The sequence below is a fragment of the Leucopleurus acutus genome (assembly GCF_964270905.1).
Source record: "Leucopleurus acutus genome assembly, chromosome: 3".
Taxonomy (NCBI): domain Eukaryota; kingdom Metazoa; phylum Chordata; class Mammalia; order Artiodactyla; family Delphinidae; genus Leucopleurus; species Leucopleurus acutus.
Genome location: NC_139145.1, coordinates 16,738,634 through 16,756,991, shown reverse-complemented (window position 1 = coordinate 16,756,991; position 18,358 = coordinate 16,738,634). Strand labels below are relative to the sequence as shown.

Here is an 18,358-nt window from a genome sequence, read left to right as displayed (position 1 = left end):
CAGGAGAGGTAAAAGAATTGATATTAGACATGCACAAATACAGTACACATGAACCTTTCTGAAAACATTACTCAGTAAATATTCTAGTCAGACCAAAGGAAAAAATCTGAAGACAGAGTTCATGAATAGAAACACAAGACTGAACTGACATAGAAAGGCTATCTCTTGCTATCAAGAGAAATAAATTCTGGACAAGCAGCAAAACTCAAAAAGCGAGCCATCCTCTGGTGTCAGAAACAAAGACAATATTCAAAGTAGAACAGAAAGCAAGAGCTTATGATTTAGCAACCCACAGGGATTTTAGAGATTGAGAGATATGTCCTAGAAGCCAGGGTCTGGAACATATTAGTTTAAAATTTTTCACACAAAAGAATTAGGAAAAAGACATGTTGAACATCTGCAAACCTTCTGCCTGAATTCAGTAATTGTTACCACTTTGCTAACCTCGCTTTCTCTCTCTTGCATAGTACAAAATATACATGCATCTTTTTTTTGTTTTTTCTTTTTTTGTATTTTTTTTAGCTGAAACATGTGTAAAAAGTTACAGATAAGTCAAAGCAAAAACCCAAGATGGGACAACGAGAAATGCACTGTAGTGATAAAAGGTTTGTTCAGACCATAAAAAGAAAATAATTTAAGAAAATAATCAATCCAGTAAAAGCAAGAAAAAAGGGGGAAGATATGTATCACAAACCTTTACACATTACATACTGCATTACATATTCTGCATTCAAATTACAAAGGACATATGACAAAAATGCAAACCATATTGGAAGAATTCAACTCTCCCTCTGAACCTGCTGTACCAAGTACTCAAAAAGGTCAAGTGAGGATATGCCCTTCCCAGCATTTCTCACCTGGCCTGGTACATCAAGGAGGGCCTTCATCAATATCTCCTGCGTGCAGCCTCCTCACTGACCAGCAAAGCCCAAGCAGTCAGAAAATGCTATACCCATTTCCCAATTACTGTCACTCACCTAGACATGTGCTTTGAGAAACTCCATTTTCCACCATCCAGGGGTCTTCCCCTTGCTCTAACTGGAGGATAACTTTTGGTTTGGAAAACAGAATCCCTGTTCATGAGCAAGAAAGAGAATGAATCCATGGTGCAGACATGAGTGGCCAGTCTGACACTCAGATCCAGCCCCAGAGTCTGGGGCAGAGGGACAGTTGAGAGGAAAGAGATTTGTTCTGAGAAGGGTTTAAAATTGGGCTCCCAGACGATGGCCAGGAGGTGGTCTCAGGAAGAAAGTTAGGGCTCTGGCTGTGCACTCCTCTAAGCTGGAACCTCCTGTGAGACCCAGAGGGAGAGAGTTCAGGGGACAGAAGACAGGAAAAGCACAGAGAGGATGCCCATCACCAATTCTACCAAGCCAAGACTTGTCCCGGCGGCCAAGGGCAATAGCAACTGCTACTTTCTGAGTCCACCTGTGGGCTGAACCTGGCCATGCCGTCCAAGTGTCCTCCTTGGAGAGGGCACCAAGGTGCTCCCCCAGCAGATTCTACATCACAAGGAAAGGTCCTTACCCAGCGAGAACAGAGTGCTGTAGTTCTCCAACATCACCTCCTGGTACAAGGTTCTCTGCGCAGAGTCCAGATGCAACCACTCATCCCGGCTGAAGAACACAGCCACATCCCTGAATGTCACAGACTCCTGTAACAGAAAGCCATTCTTGCTCACCCAGGGCCATACCCTCTGTGGGATGACTGGGCAGCAACACTGTCACCACTCTAGGTTCTGAGCATTTCAGGCTGAATACTTCCTTACCACCCCTCAATTACTGATCACATATATATTTGTCACCTACCTACTGTCAGTGATGCACTGTGTCCCCAGAAAAATGAAACACAGCAGCCAAGCAAGGTAAAGCACTTGAAATAATTAAATAAAATCAGAATGATGGAAACACTGAACTCTAGACATGGACATGTACAACCACCTAGACCAAACTCATTTTACAGGTGAGACATGAGAATTGGGTTTTAGAAGGTTTTAGAGCCTCCAATACACTCACTCAAGGAGGAATAGGTATGCTTGGATTCTGTCATCACCGTGGGCCATCTGTGTCCCGGGCAAGAGGACACTGACAGTCACCGTAAGGGAGGCTCGGAGAATGCCCCAAGCATGGCTTTCCCAGGAGCGGGCCCAGTGTGGTGAGCTGCACAATCTTTGAAGAGCCAGGTGAGAAGGCTGCAGTTGGGACTCTCTCTCCCCACCACAGAAGTCTTTGTTCTACCTCTCTCTGATACCAAGCAGGACCCTGTGGGGACCTGCTGTATACAAAGAGCCTTTCCATGTCCCCCATTTCTTGTTTGTAGAAAAAGGGCTTCAGCTTCCTAGACCTTCCTGAACACCAAAGAGCATATTCAAACAGTTGCTAATCAAGGAAGTGAGGGAATGCAGAAACAAAGGAACAGACAAACAAAGGAAACTGTTTCTGTTGTCAAGAAACAACAGTGCAGCCAAAAAGTAGGGTCCCGGTTCCTGTGCAAGGGACATACATAACAATGTATCTTTGAGTTCTTCTGCAGGAACTAAGGCCCCCATCCAGGTAGAGAATGTTACTTAAGGCTGAGCGCAAGAGTCCTGGACACTGCCCTGTTACCTCACCACCAACCAATCAGAAGAAAGGCACACACTCTGCAGCCCTCACCCCAAATTTTCCCTAAAAAAACTTATCGCCGAAAACAGTCAGGGAGTTCAAGTTTTTTTTAACACAAGCCATCCTTTCTCCGTGCTTGGCCCTGCAATAAACCTTTTCCACTCCAAACTCCGACGTTTTGGTTAGTTTTGCCTCACTGTGCATCAGGGACACGAACTTGCCTTCAGTAACATCTCCCGCTTCTCTGCATCACGTCACCTCTTTTAAAGTAGTGGCCCCTTTCTTTTATTATTAAGAATCTTTTTTTTTAAGCAAATTAGGAATAAGCAAAAGAAAAAGGAATGTTAATCTAACTTTCTACCACTAGAAACAAGGTTTATTAACTTCTTGCTGTATGTTCTTTCAGACTTTTACATGATAATATGGCTCTAAGTTTAAACAAAAATAAAATGTTACACAGGTAACTTTATCCAACAACATTTTTTATTTGCTGCCCAGCATCTCACTGTATAGATTACTTATAGATTATTAAATGGTTTACTTAACTAATCTACTGGTGGGCATTTAGGTAACTAAGCTACTGGTGGGCATTTAGGTTGTTTCCATTTTTGTAACCCTAAAAATTCTGGATTGAGCATCCCTGCACATCACAAAAAAGCGTGCAAGGCCTATTTCCTTAGGACACATTTCTAGAGGCAGAAATACTTCCACACTTTCTCTTTATCCCCAAAACCCAGAAAGATCACAAGGCCAGGGATGTTCTCTGACTGATAAGGGCAAAAACAAAACTAAGAGGCTGTTGGATATAAGTGAGAAGACTCCCACTCCAATCTCCATTTTCTTTCTGAATTTCTTTCTTCGTCCTTACCAAATGTATGTAAATCTTTTTAATAGCTAAATAAACCATCTGTCAGTCTCACAACTCAGGACTGTTTCCTCAAGGACCTGGCAACCATTTCTTTGAATGCGCCAACATTCCCAATTCCTGGGAGGAGATGGGCCTAACTTGTCACCTGACAAATTTCCAAATTGCGAAATTGGGTTATAGCACTTACCTATATAAGAATGAGTTTTCTGTCTTTGCACTCTCTTTAGTGGATTGCCTGTGATGCACATTACATTCTGGCTTAATGTTTATTCAATAATAAAAGTGTTTTCTTTCTCTTCTACCTTTGTGGAAAGGTTTCCTGGGTTGGGAAGAGATTATGTTTTTAATTATAGTTCCCCAAGTGAAAGGGCAAAGAAGGGAAAAAAATCACTGAACCAGATGCTTCCCACTTCAGGGAAGGCTCACTTCCCGAATCTGTCCCCACAAACCACTGCCCAAATTGCGACTTCTTTTCCTTTCACCATCTGTACGAGCCTAATCCTGCTTGCATGTGCAAAATCGCACAATAGGAGGGAGTATCCCTGACCACACCTGCTGACTCAGAGGTCTTCTTTCTAGGATCTTCTTAGAAAATCACCTGGACTCTCACCAGGTATTACTGGAGTAGACTGGTTCTCAATACCTTGAGGATAGAGACCTTCCTCTTCGATTTCCTAGCATTATGGAAAGATCTGACTCTCCCATTCTCTGCCCTCCCCAAGGCAAAACAGACCTGGATCCCACACAAAGCTCTGGGTGTGGCACTGGCATGGGGCCTGTGGGCCCATTCATTTCCTAGTCAACAAGCACTAACTGTTACGTAGAAAATTCAAAATGAGACTGGCCCTGCAGCAAGGGAAACACCTTCTTTCTTAAGTTCCTCAACTACCAGGACTTCTAGTCCCTCAATGGGCTTCATTACCTAGAAAAGCTCAACAATGGATGAAGCATGTTCCCCACCTCTGAACCCAGAAGGTAGTTCAAGAAAGAAGCCTTCACATACCAGAGCCTGGGCTGGCAGCAATCTTGTGGCCATGTCTCCCTCCTGCTGCTCCTCTTGGAGAAGGCACCTGAAACGTTGAAAGAAACTGTGAGGTCTCTCCATCCTGTCTGCACTGCCGTCCTCAACAGGGTTAGGCTAGGTTAAGAAGTCTCCACACACTGAGCACCTTGCAGAAGGAAACCAGAAGGAACCTGGAAGCCTAGGCATTCCTGAGTGGGAGGGGCCCTGTGCTTGACCACCAAAACCAGGAGTGGGCAGTAAGAAGACTGCCAGTCACTGGGCCTGCTACCTTTCAGCCAGTGGTTTATGAATAAAGAGGAATCAAACTAAGGGCTTAGAACTATCTGATATGCATTAACAGTGTAAAGGGCAGTCACACCGGGCTCACAGAAATGTTTAATCATTGAGAAATGACATAAATATTCCACACACCTGCATTTAGGTACTTTGAGCTACAGTAATTATGAGATAATAATTCTTCAAAAGTCATTTTAAGAATTTATGTCCTTTTCAGAAATAGTCAACCAAAAATTAGCTGTGTTTTTGGAAACTGTGTTTCCTTTCGAAGAAAGAGTTATCAAAGCTCCTTAAACGTAAAAGGAAACATTACCTATCCACCTTCCCTACTCCCACACCCCCAAAAATACAAGACTTAGAAGAAATAGCTTCGTTGGCTAGAAATGAATTTAAAATTTAGAGAAAAGGGAAGTAACTTTGCAAGCGTACAAAATTACTCTAAACAAAAAAGTAAACAGTTAAATCACTTAGGATTCACTCTAGAACAATGTCAAAAAACAAGGTTGGCAAAAACGGATAAACATAAAGTTTAAACTCTAGGGGGGAAAAAACCAACCAACGGAAAAAGGTGAAAACCGCCCCAGGGTTCACGAACCCTGAAAACAAGGCACAGCTTGCTGCAATCTCTTTTCGAGTGCCGTTTCTCCAGGAGCCTTGCCCCAGGCATAGGCCCAGCTGTCGGGCGGGGAGACCTCCCCGGGCAACGCCCCCTCCTCGGGCTGCGTTCACCTGCCAAGGCCGCCTGGGCTGGCACGCCCGGAGCTGGGGCTCGCGCCGCGGCTGGCCTTCTGTCCTGGCCCCACCGTAGGAGGCGCATACCCCGGGCCCATTCTCACCGGCAGTCTGTACCTGGGCTCGCCAGGACGGGGACTCGAAGCTGCGGCCCTTACTGCAGGCAAGGGGAACACCTATCGCAGGGATATTGGTTGTCGCCGCCGCCGCCAGGCCGCCGGACAAAAATGCGCGTGCGCAAAGGAGAACCGCAGAGCTTTTCCTTTCGAACTATACTTCCCAGACGTCTGCACTCTACGGCACTCTACGGGGTACGAGAAGGGCCAACGGTGGGAAGGCTAGAGTCTTGCTAGAAAAAGCAGTCTTGCTAGAAGGCAGAGGAAGTTGGAGCCTCTGCTGTAACCACATGTCCTCTCGCGCACCCTTTTTATTCATAATTATGATGACAATGATAGTAGGAGGGAAAAGTGAATATGTAATAGAAAATGTGGACGACTAGACGTTTGCTGCTCTTTATTGGTTATTGAGAAAACTTAGAATCTAACAAATTTTTGAATTAAAAAAATTGTCTAAATTTTGTAGCCTATGATAAAAGATATATTTTTAAACTGACACACTGGGTAAAAACAAAAACATAGACCTAGTATTGCCCTTTTCATGACACTCATTACTTCTTTTAAAAGGGTTCCTTTAAATTGTAAAGCTTGTCTTCCAGTATTGACTGTACTTCCCTTCTTTACAACTGCATCCTCATTGTCTGGCACTGTACATACCAAATAATACGTATTCAATAAGTGTTGAATGAATGCTTTTTAAAATATCCACCATTACGGTTTACAAAAACAGACCTAAAATCAAAGGGTACCTTAAGGTAGAAAATAAAGAGATGAATTAAGATATACCCGGAAAAATAATATGAAAAAGAAATCTGGGATCACAATGTTACAAAGACAAGTATATTTCAAAGTAAAAATAGTTAAGTTGGACAAAATAGGTTGTTATGTATCGATAAAAGAGAACAATATACATTACTAACCATTAGGGAAATGCAAATCAAAACCACAATGAGCTATCACTTTACACCCATTAGGATAGCTGCTATCAAAACAAACAAAAACAAAATAATACAGAAAAAAACAAGTGTTGGTGAGGACTTGTTGAAATTGAATCCTTGTGAATTGCTGGTGACAATGTAAAATGGTGCAGCTGCTGTGGAAAATAGTACGGCGTGTCGACTTTAAAAAATGCACAACGTGCAAGTTGTGAGTCAAGTTTTATTTGGGGCGAAATGAGGACTATAGCCTGGGAGACAGCATTTCAGATAGCTCTGAGAAACTGCTCCAAAGAGGTATTGGGGGAGGTCAGTATATTTGTGATTTTGGTGAAGGGGGAGTACATGCAATCAAGCACATATTTTTTTGCAGAAGGTTTCTGCTAGTCACGAGGAGCAATCATCACCATGAAGGTGCTTAGTGCTTTTCTAGATATTAGGAGATGCAAGAATTGGACGCATAAAGCTGTCTCCTGAAAATATCTGACTATCTGAAGACATGTTCTGCCAGTTTTTCCCAGAGCACAGAGTGCCTCATGTCTGCTCTCCACCCTGAATTCCTTTCAGGGGGTGTTGAAAGTCAGCAGCTGCAGCAGCACATCTACCTTGTAGAGGTAGATGGCAAGTGCCAATGGCAAGTGCCAATTTGTAGTTGACAGGTGGTCCCTCAAAAAATTAAAAATAGAATTACCATATAATCCAGCAATTTCACTTCTAGATATATTCCCCAAAGAATTGAAAGCAAGGACTCAAGCAGGTATTTGTACACTAATGTTCACGGCAACATTATTCACAGTAGTCAAAAGGTAGAAACAACTGAAGTGTCAATGAATGGATGAATGGATAAACAAAATGTGGTCTATCTGTACAATGAAGTATTATTCAGCCATAAAATGAAGGAAAATCCAATACATGCTACAACATGGATGAATCTTGAAGACATGCAAAGTAAAATAAGGCAGACACAAAAGGACAAAAATTGTATGATTCCACCTATGTGAGGTATCTAGAAGAGTCAGATTCATAGAAGGAAAGTAGAATAGTGGTTACCAATGGTTGAAGGAAGAGTGAAATGAGGATTTATTGTTTAATGGGTGCAGAGTTTCAGTTTGGGATAATGAAAATTTTCTGGAGGTGACTAGTGGTGATGATTGCACAACAATGTAAATATGCTCAATGCTATTAAGCTATACACTTAAAATGATTAAAATGGTAAATTTTATGTTATATGTATTTTACCACAATAAAATAATAATATAAAATAAAATAACAATTATGAACCATTACTGGCAAGACAGCATTGAGATTTACAAAGTAAAAACAAGGTGGCAGACTGAATACACATAATTACCTCCTTTTTTCTCTTCATATTCTTTAAAATAATAAAAACACATGTATAATTTGAAAAGTAATAAAAACCATACAACTCTAGAAAAATACCACCAGAACACTAGAAATTGATAATCTTGGAAGGCATGCAGCAGATATGTGCCCTGAGAGACAAAGGCCATCTAACGGAGCCATATGTCTCCTTGCATGGCCCTGCAATAAACCTTTTTCTGCTCCAAACTCCGACTTTTCTGTTTGTTTGGCACATGAACTTGTGTTGGGTAACAAAAGTATTTACACAGATTATAGTTCCTAGAATAGCTCTGACGGAATTAATTACGAATATAATTCATTACAAAATCAAAGAAAGTAAAATTTGTATGGATTACAAGGAAATGAAGTAAGTAAATTAATCAGTAAAACATTTGAGTCAAAATTAGTGTTGAGGCATATTGTGAGGGTAATTAATCATGCAATTAAAACCCAAAATATTACAAAAGAGAGTGGCAAAGAGAATATGGTAGCAGGTTAGTGTTCTTGATTATTCAGGAGAATGACATAATTTCAGAAATAAGTTTTAAAAATCTTTAAATGTGTATGTTAAATATTCAATAGAACCCACTAAGCAAATCAATATATGAATATCTAACCAACCACTGCATAATCTTTTTTTTTTGTAGGTTCAAATCTTACTTATTTATTTATTTTTATAATTTTTATTGGAGTATTGTTGATTTACAATGTTATGTTGTTTCAGGTGTACAACAAAGTGAATCAGCTATACACATACATATATCCACTCTTCTTTAGATTCTTTTCCCATATAGGTCATTACAGAGTATTGATTAGGGTTACCTGCGCTATACAGTAGGTCTTTATTAGTTATCTATTTTATAAATAGTAGTGTGTATATGTCAATCCTAGTCTCCGAATTTATCCATCCTCCCCTTCCCCATGGGAACCATACGTTTTTGTTTCACTTTGTTTTTGTTTTTAAAAAGAATTGTTTATTTACTGGATCTGGGGCAGATTAGATACACAACCAATTTTAAATTTACATCTTTTAACTCAATTTTGAAGTGTTTTCACACACACACGCACACAAATTGGCATGCAACAGTTGTCCTAAGGTAAAACACAGTCACCATAAACTGTTGCAAATATTTTCACCCAAGGTTGAAAAATTGTTTATCCTGAACATGAAAACCTGTAACAGGTATATAATATATAATATATAATAATTATAATAATATATAATATTATTATATATATATATTATTATATAATAATATATATATATTATTATATAATAAATAATATATAATAAATTAATTATATAAAACTTGTTACTTGTAGTTTTCCCCTTGCAAAGATCCAAAAAACAATGTACAAGTAACTAATATACATCAGTCACAACATAATCCTGGATCATCCCCACACCAAAACTAGATGCTTCTTTAATTTTAACCCATCATCAGAGGCCAAGAGAAAGTCATTTTGTTTTATATGAAACAAAATTCACATGTGCCAAAAATGAAAGACCCAAGAAAAACAAACACCCTAGTGCTGACAGTAATGCTCAGTACACTAATTAAACAGTGGCCAAAATGCCACTGATCAAAAATAAAATAGTGGCTGTATATCACTGCAAAGAAATCCAAGAGGCTTTTAACCCTTTGGCATCAGAAATCCAGATTTTTCCAATTATGTGAACGCATACCTCCTCCATGCTAAGAGTAGAGAAAGTGGATAGGCCATCATAGAAAGAAAAAGAACTACCATTCACTGCAACACCCAGAGAATTGGCTTTAATAGCAACTTCTTAAAAGTTTAGGCAGAAACCAAAAAATGGTTATTAGCTGCTTGTGTCAACAATTTTAAGTGGAGGTGATTGAGTTCTAAGGTTCAAAGTAAAACTTTAAAGGGGAAAAAGTTGTTGGTTTAAGTCTTATCTTTAAAGCAAAAACAAGATAGACAAAGTATAAAAGTACCAACCTGGTAGCATACTCTAGTCACAGAGCTCTGCCATTAGGCTGGATAGAAAATGTCAAGATTCAGATTGTTGTTTCTGATAAGTACTCAACAAAATGAATCTTTAATGACTTGAACTGCAGGATTAAGGATCCCAAGAATGCAGTCATTTTTAGTAAAGTACTATCAGTAAAGTACAATCCTGACCAGACTGCATTTTATTATAAAAACAAAGGAAAGAAGATATAATAAGGACTATGCACCTATATTCCACTTACAGTGCTTGAGTTCTGGAAGGCCCTGTATAATGGAGGAAGAATTCAAATATGAAATCATGCCAATCACATGTCAAATTTCACTATGACTTTCCTAAAAAATGTTTCTCCCCAATATATATTAATCACAAAGAAACATAAGCTGTGAATGTACAGTTTAGAAAATAAAAACATAGAAACTAATGACATTATTATGACCAAGACGTTGGTTTTAAACAACCCTCTGGACTTCAAAAAAGTCTCTTCAGGAGTGGAAGGATGCGCTCTCAATCCCTCTTGTGAGAGCACCGGAATCACAACTGACTGCTTGATGGTCATCGACAGTGGGACACTGGAGCTCACCAGGGAAGATGCCCCACATCCAGAGACAGAGGAGAGACCGCAGTGGGATGGTGGGAGGGGTGCAATCACAGTAGAGTTGAGTCCCATAACTGCTGGGTGGGTGACTCACAGACTGCAGAACACTTGTACCACAAAAGTCTACGAAATGGAATGAAGTTTCTGAGCCCCATGTCAGGCTTCCCAACCTGGGGGTCCAGCAATGGGAGAAGGAATTCCTAGAGAATCAGATTTTGAAGGCTGCTGGGATTTGATTGCAGGACTTCAACAGGACTGGAGGAGGCAGGGACTCCATTCCTGGAGGGCACACACAGAGTAGTGTGTGCATCGGGACCCAGGAGGGGGAGCAGGGACACCAGGGGAGACTGAGTCAGGCCTGCCTGCTGGTGTTAGGGGGAGTCTCCTGCAAAGACAGGGGGCAGGGGGCTGTGGCTCACCATGGAGACGGGGACACTGGCAGCGGAAGTTCTGGGAAGTGCAACATGGCGTGAGCCTTCAAAGAGACTGTCATTGGCCCCACCAAGGAGCCCGGATGGGCTCCAGTGTTGAGTTGCCTCAGGCCAAACAACCAACATGGAGGGAACCCAGCCCCACCCATCAGCAGTCAAGTGGATTAAAGTTTTACTGAGCTCTGCCCACCACCAGTCTCTTCCATCAGGAAACTTGCACAAGCCTCTTAGATAGCCTCATCCACCAGAGGGCAGACAGCAGAATCAAGAAGAACTACAATCCTGCAGCCTGTGGAACAAAAACCACATTCACAGAAAGATAGACAAGATGAAAAGGCAGAGGGCTATGTACCAGATGAAGGAACAAGATGAAACCCCAGAAAAACAATTAAATGAAGTGGAGACAGGCAACCTTCCAGAAAAAGAATTCAAAATAATGACAGTGAAGATGATCCAGGACATTGGAAAAAGAATGGAGGCAAAGATCAAGAAGCTGCAAGAAATGTTTAACAAAGACCTAGAAGAATTAAAGAACAAACAAACAGAGATGAACAATACAATGACTGAAATGAAAACTACACTAGAAGGAATCAATAGCAGAATAACTGAGGCAGAAGAACGGATAAGTGACCTGGAAGACAAAATGGTGGAATTCACTGCTGTGGAACAGAATAAAGAAAAAAGAATGAAAAGAAATAAAGATAGCCTAAGAGACCTCTGGGACAACATTAAATGCAACAACATTTGCATTATAGGGGTCCCAGAAGGAGAAGAGAGAGAGATGGGACCAGAGGAAATATTTGAAGAGAATATAGCTGAAAACTTCCCTAACATGGGAAAGGAAATAGCCACCCAAGTCCAGGAAATGCAGTGAGTCCCATAGAAGATAAACCCAAGGAGAAACATGCTGAGACCCGTAGTAATCAAATTGGCCAAAAATAAGACAAAGAAAAATGATTGAAAGCAGCAAGGGAAAAATGACAAATAACATACAAGGGAACTCCCATAAGGTTAACAGCTGATTTCTTAGCAGAAATTCTACAAGCCAGAGGGAGTGGCATGATATACTTAAAGTGATGAAAGGGAAGAACCTAAAACCAAGATTACTCTACCCGACAAGGATCTCATTCAGGTTTGATGGAGAAACCAAAAGCTTTACAGACAAGCAAAAGGTAAGTGAATTCAGCACCACCAAAGCAGCTCTACAAAAAATGCTAAAGGAACTTCTCTAAGTGGGAAACACAAGAGAAGAAAAGGACCTACAAAAACAAACCCAAAACAATTAAGACAATGGTCATAGGAACATACATATCAGTAATTACCTTAGATGTGAATGGATTAAATGCTCCAACCAAAAGACACAGGAGTGCTGAATGAATACAAAAACGAGACCCATATGTATGCTGTCTACAAGAGACCCACTTCAGACCTAGGGACACATACGGACTGTAAGTGAGGGGATAGGAAAAAGATATTCTATGCAAATGGAAATCAAAAGAAAGCTGGAGTAGCAATACTCATATCAGATAAAATAGACTTTAAAATAAAGAATGTTACAAAGAGACAAGGCAGGACACTACATAATGATCAAGGGATCAATCCAAGAAGAAGATATAACAATTATAAATATATATGCACCCAACATAGGAGCACCTCAATACATAAAGATACTACTAACGGCTATAAAAGGGGAAATCGACAGTAACACAATAATAGTGGGGGACATTAACACCTCACTTACACCAATGGACAGATTATCCAAAGTGAAAATAAATAAGGAAACACAAGCTTTAAATGACACAATAGACCAGATAGATTTAATTGATATTTATAGGACATTCCATCCAAAAACAGCAAATTACATTTTCTTCTCAAGTGTGCATGGAACATTCTCCAGGATAGATCACATCTTGGGTAAAAAATCAAGTCTCAGTAAATTTATAAAATTTAAATCATATCAAGTATCTTTTCTGACCACAAAGCTATGAGATTAGAAATCAATTACAGGGAACAAAACATAAAAAACAGGGCTTCCCTGGTGGCACAGCAGTTGAGAGCCTGCCTGCCGATGCAGGAGACACGGGTTCCTGCCCCAGTCCGGGAAGATCCCACATGCCACAGAGCAGCTGGGCCCGTAAGCCATGGCCGCTGAGCCTGCGCGTCCGGAGCCTGTGCTCCACAACGGGAGTAGGCCACAACAGTAAGAGGCCCGCATACCGCAAGAAACAAAAACAAGAACAACAACAAAAAAAAACATAAAAAACACAAACAAATGGAGGCTAAACAATACGTTAGCAAATAACCAAGAGATCACTGAAGAAATCAAAGAAGAAATCAAAAAATACATAGAGAGAAACGACAATGAAAACACGATGATCCAAAACCTACGGGATACAGCAAAAGCAGTTCTAAGAGGGAAGTTTATAGCAATACAAGCCTACCTCAAGAAACAAGAAAAATCACAAATAAACAATCTAACCTGACACCTAAAGGAGGTAGAGAAAGAGGAACAAACAAAACCCAAAGTTAGTAGAAGAAAAGAAATCATAAAGATCAGAGCAGAAATAAATGAAATAGAAACAAAGAAAACAATAGCAAAGATCAATAAAACGAAAAGCTGGTTCTTTGAAGAGATAAACAAAATTGATAAACCATTAGCCAGACTCATCATGAAAAAGAGAGAGAGGACTCAAATCAATAAAATTAAAAATGAAAAAGGAGAAGTTACAGCAGACACTGAAGAAATACAAAGCATCCTAAGAGACTATTACAAGCAACTCTATGCCAATAGAATGGACAACCTGGAAGAAATGGATAAATTCTTAGAAATGTATAACCTTCTAAGACAACCAGGAAGAAATAGAAAATATAAACAGACCAATCACAAGTAATGAAATTGAAACTGTGATTAAAAATCTTCCAACAGGTCTTCCCTGGTGGCATAGTGCTTGAGAGTCTGCCTGCCGATGCAGAGGACATGGGTTCATGCCCCGGTCCGGGAGGGTCCCCCATGCCATGGAGTGGCTAGGCCCATGAGCCATGGCTGCTGAGCCTGTGCAACTGGAGCCTGTGCTCTGCAATGGGAGAGGCCCCAACAGTGAGAGGCCCGTGTACTGCAAAAAAAAAAAAAAAAAAAAAAAAAAAAAAAAAAAATCTTCCAGCAAACAAAAGTCCAGGACCAGATGGATTCACAGGTGAATTCTATCAAACATTTAGAGAAGAGCTAACACCCATTCTTCTCAAACTCTTCCAAAAAATTGCAGAGGAAGGAACACTCCCAAACTCATTCTATGAGGCTGCCATCACCCTGATACCAAAAGCAGACAAAGATACTACAAAAAAATGGAAATTACAGACCCATATCACTGATGAATATAGATGCAAAAATCCTCAACAAAATAGTAGCAAAAAGAATCCAACAACACATTAAAGGGTCATACACCATGGTCAAGTGGGATTTATGCCAGGGATGCAAGGATTCTTCAATATATGCAAATCAATCAGTGTGATACACCATATTAACAAATTGAAGAAGAAAAACCATATGATCATCTCAATAGATACAGGGAAAGCTTTTGACAAAATTCAACACCCATTCATGATAAAAACTCTCTAGAAACTAGGCAGAGTGGGAGCCTACCTCAACATAATAAAGGCCATATACCACAAACCCACAGCAAACATCATTCTCAATGGTGAAAAACTGAAAGCATTTCCTCTAGGATCAGGAACAAGACAAGGATATCCACTCTCACCACTATTATTCAACATAGTTTTGGAAGTCCTAGCCATGGCAGTCAGAGAAGAAAAAGAAATAAAAGGAACCCAAATTGGAAAAGAAGTAAAACTTTCACTGTTTGCAGATGACATGATACTATACATAAAGGATCCTAAAGATGCCACCAGAAAACTACTAGAGCTAATCAGTGAATTTAGTAAAGTTGCAGGATACAAAATTAATGCACAGAAATCTCTGTCATTCCTATACACTAATGATGAAAAATCTGAAAGAGAAATTAAGGAAACACTCCCATTTACCATTGCAACAAAAAGAATAAAATACCTAGGAGTAAACCTACCTAGGGAGACAAAAGACCTGTATGCAGAAAACTATAAGACACTGATGAAAAAAATTAAACATGATACCAGCAGATGGAGAGATATACCATGTTCTTTGATTGGAAGAATCAATATTGTGAAAATGACTATATTACCCAAAGCAATCTACAGATTCAATGCAATCCCTATCAAATTACCAATGGCATTTTTTTTACAGAACTAGAACAAAAAATCTTAAAATTTGTATGGAGACACAAAAGACCCCAAATAGCCAAAGCAGTCTTGAGGGAAGAAAACGGAGCTGGAGGGATCAGGCTCCCTGACTTCAGACTATCCTACAAAGCTACAGTAATCAAGACAATATGGTACTGGCACAAAATCAGAAACATAGATCAATGGAACAAGATAGAAAGCCCAGAGATAAACCATGCACTTATGGTCAACTAATCTATGACAAAAGAGGCAAGGATATAAAATGGAGAAAAGACAGTCTCCTCAATAAGTGGTGCTGGGAAAACTGGACAGCTACATGTAAAAGAATGAAATTAGAACACTCCCTAACACCATATACAAAAATAAACTGAAAATGGATTATAGACCTAATTGTAAGACTGGACACTACAAAATTCTTACAGGAAAACATAGGAAGAACACTCTTTGACATAAATCACAGCAAGATCTTTTTTGATCCTCCTTCTAGAGTAAGTGAAAGAAAAACAAAAATAAACAAATGGGACCAAATGAAACTTCAAAGCTTTTGCACAGAAAAGGAAACCATAAACAAGACGAAAAGACAACCCTCAGAATGGGAGAAAATATTTGCAAATGAATCAATGAACAAAGCATTAACCTCCAAAATATATAAACAGCTCATGCAGCTCAATATTAAGAAAACAAACAACCCAATCCACAAACGGGCAGAAGACCAAAATAGACATTTCTCCAAAGAAGACATACAGATGGCCAAGAAGCACATGAAAAGCTGCTCAACATCACTAATTATTAGAGAAATGCAAATCAAAACTACAATGAGGTATCACCTCACACCAGTTAGAATGGGCATCATCAGAAAATCTACAAACAACAAATGTTGAAGAGGGTGTGGAGAAAAGGGAACCCTCTTGCACTGTTGGTGGGAATGTAAATTGATACAGCCACTATGGAGAACAGTATGGAGGTTCCTTAAAAAGCTAAAAATAGAATTACCATATTTTTCAGCAATCCCACTACTGGGAATATAACCAGAGAAAACCATAATTCAAAAAGACACATGCACCCCAATGTTCATTGCAGCACTATTTACAAGTGTCAGGTCATGGAAGCAACCTAAATGCCCATCGACAGACGAATGGATAAAGAAGTTGTGGTACTTATATACAATGGAATATTACTCAGCCATAAAAAGTAACAAAATTGGGTCACTTGTTGAGAAGTGGTTGAATCTAGAGACTGTCGTACAGAGTGAAATAAGCCAGAAAGAGAAAAACAAATATTGTATATTAATGCATGCATGTGGAACCTAGAAAAATGGTACAGATGAACTGGTTTGCAGGGCAGAAATTGAGACACAGATGTAGGGAACAAATGTATGGACACTAAGTGGGGAAATCCATGGTGGGGTGGGGTTGGTGGTGCGATGAATTGGACGATTGGGATTGACATGTATACACTGATGTGTATAAAATTGATGACTAATAAGAACCTGCTGTATAAAAAAATAAATTAAATAAAATTCAAAAAATTTTTAAAATATATTAGGACACACAAACTAGCAATACATAAAAATGGTAATAATATATGATAACCATGTTGGGCTTTTCCAGAATACAGATAATTTTAACTCTAAAAATAATGTGATTCACCACATTAACAGATTAAAGAAGAAAACACACACACACACACACACACACACACACACACACACACACACAATCTCTTCAGGTAGTAGATCTGTCCCAATGTCACGGTAACTAGAACAAGAGCTTCAAAGAAGGACCAAAGGACCACTCTGCTGTTTGTTCTGCCATTGATTGCTCTGTGTATTCTCTCCCGAACTTCCATGTATTCCTGTTCATGCTTTACAGCTGTCATTGCCACTGTGAGTTCATTAATCATTTCTTCTAGCTTGTTCTGGTGAGCTTCTGTTTCCATGTTTTGTCCTTTGGGCGCCTCCTCAATATCAATGGTGAACATCACTATTTTTGGAGTCATGGTGGACATCCTATTGCTGAAACAAAACTTACATGTTCCATCCATGTGAGCAGCAAATGTGTATTTCCCACTGGACTCCCAGTCTTCTTTATAAATTCCTTTATTATCAGGCCCTGTAATCTCCACGTCGATGCCCAGGAAGATGCCCTCGGCCACCTCGAAGATGAGGCCCATCTTGGTGCCCGAGGTGACCCACTCGAAGAAGCATTCCTCTGCATGCACGTCAATGCTGACGAAGTAGTCCGAGGCCATGGCCAGGATGGCAGCCAGGAGCACCAGCAGCTCAGCGAGTGTCACCATGGTGGGGCTGGGGCCAAAACCAGGACCGGGACTGTGGCCTCCAGAGCCGCCGTCGCTGCCACCACCACCTCAGCCCATAAGTTTGTTTTCTACATCTGTGACTCTATTTCTGTTTGTAAATAAGTTCATTTTGTACCTTTTTTTTTTTTTTAGATTCCACATATAGGCGATATCATATGATATTTGTCTTTCTCTGACTGACTTACTTCACTCAGTATGACAATCTCTAGGTCCATCCACGTTGCTGCAAATGGCATTATTTCATTCTTTTTTTTTATGGCTTAGTAATATATCACATTTTCTTTATCCATTCATCTGTCGATGGATATTTAGGTTGCTTCCATGTCTTGGCTATTGTAAATACTACTGCAATGAACATTGGGGTGCACGTATCTTATTTTATATTTTTAAAATTAATTTTCATTGGAGTATAGTTGCTTTAGCATGTATCTTTTCAAAGTAGCATGTATACTTTTCAAAGTATATTCTCCAGATATATGCCCAGCAGTGGGATTGCTGAATCATATGGTAGCTCTATTTTTAGTTTTTTAAGGAACCTCCATACTGTTCTCCATAATGGTTGTACCAATTTACATTACAACCAACAACATAGGAGGGTTCCCTTTTCTCCACACCCTCTTCAGCACTCACTGTTTGTAGATGTTTTTGATGATGGCTACCCTCACCACTGTGAGGTGATACCTCTTTGTAGTTTTGATTTGCATTTCTCTAATAATTAGTGATGTTGAGCATCTTTTCATGTGCTTTTTGGCCATCTGTATGTCTTCTTTGGAGAAATGTCCATCTAGATCATTGCCCCCTTTTTTTTTTTTGGCGGTGTGCAGGCCTCTCACTGTTGTAGCCTCTCCCC

At 39.8% G+C, this 18,358-nt stretch overlaps 1 protein-coding gene across 1 annotated transcript; it reads right to left on the bottom strand.

The window, feature by feature from the left end:
* Window positions 1-1,507: 1,507 nt before the first annotated feature.
* Window positions 1,508-17,729, bottom strand: LOC309958849 (transmembrane emp24 domain-containing protein 2-like; the record flags this gene model as incomplete). The annotated part of the gene is made up of 4 exons (XM_082834995.1): window positions 16,903-17,729; window positions 5,662-5,807; window positions 4,475-4,541; window positions 1,508-1,654 (listed from the first exon to the last, which is right to left on the bottom strand). The coding sequence occupies exons 1-4, from the start codon at window positions 17,485-17,487 to the stop codon at window positions 1,508-1,510; spliced, it is 945 nt and encodes a 314-aa protein (XP_082691121.1). The 5' UTR covers window positions 17,488-17,729.
* Between the last annotated feature and the right edge of the window lie 629 nt (window positions 17,730-18,358).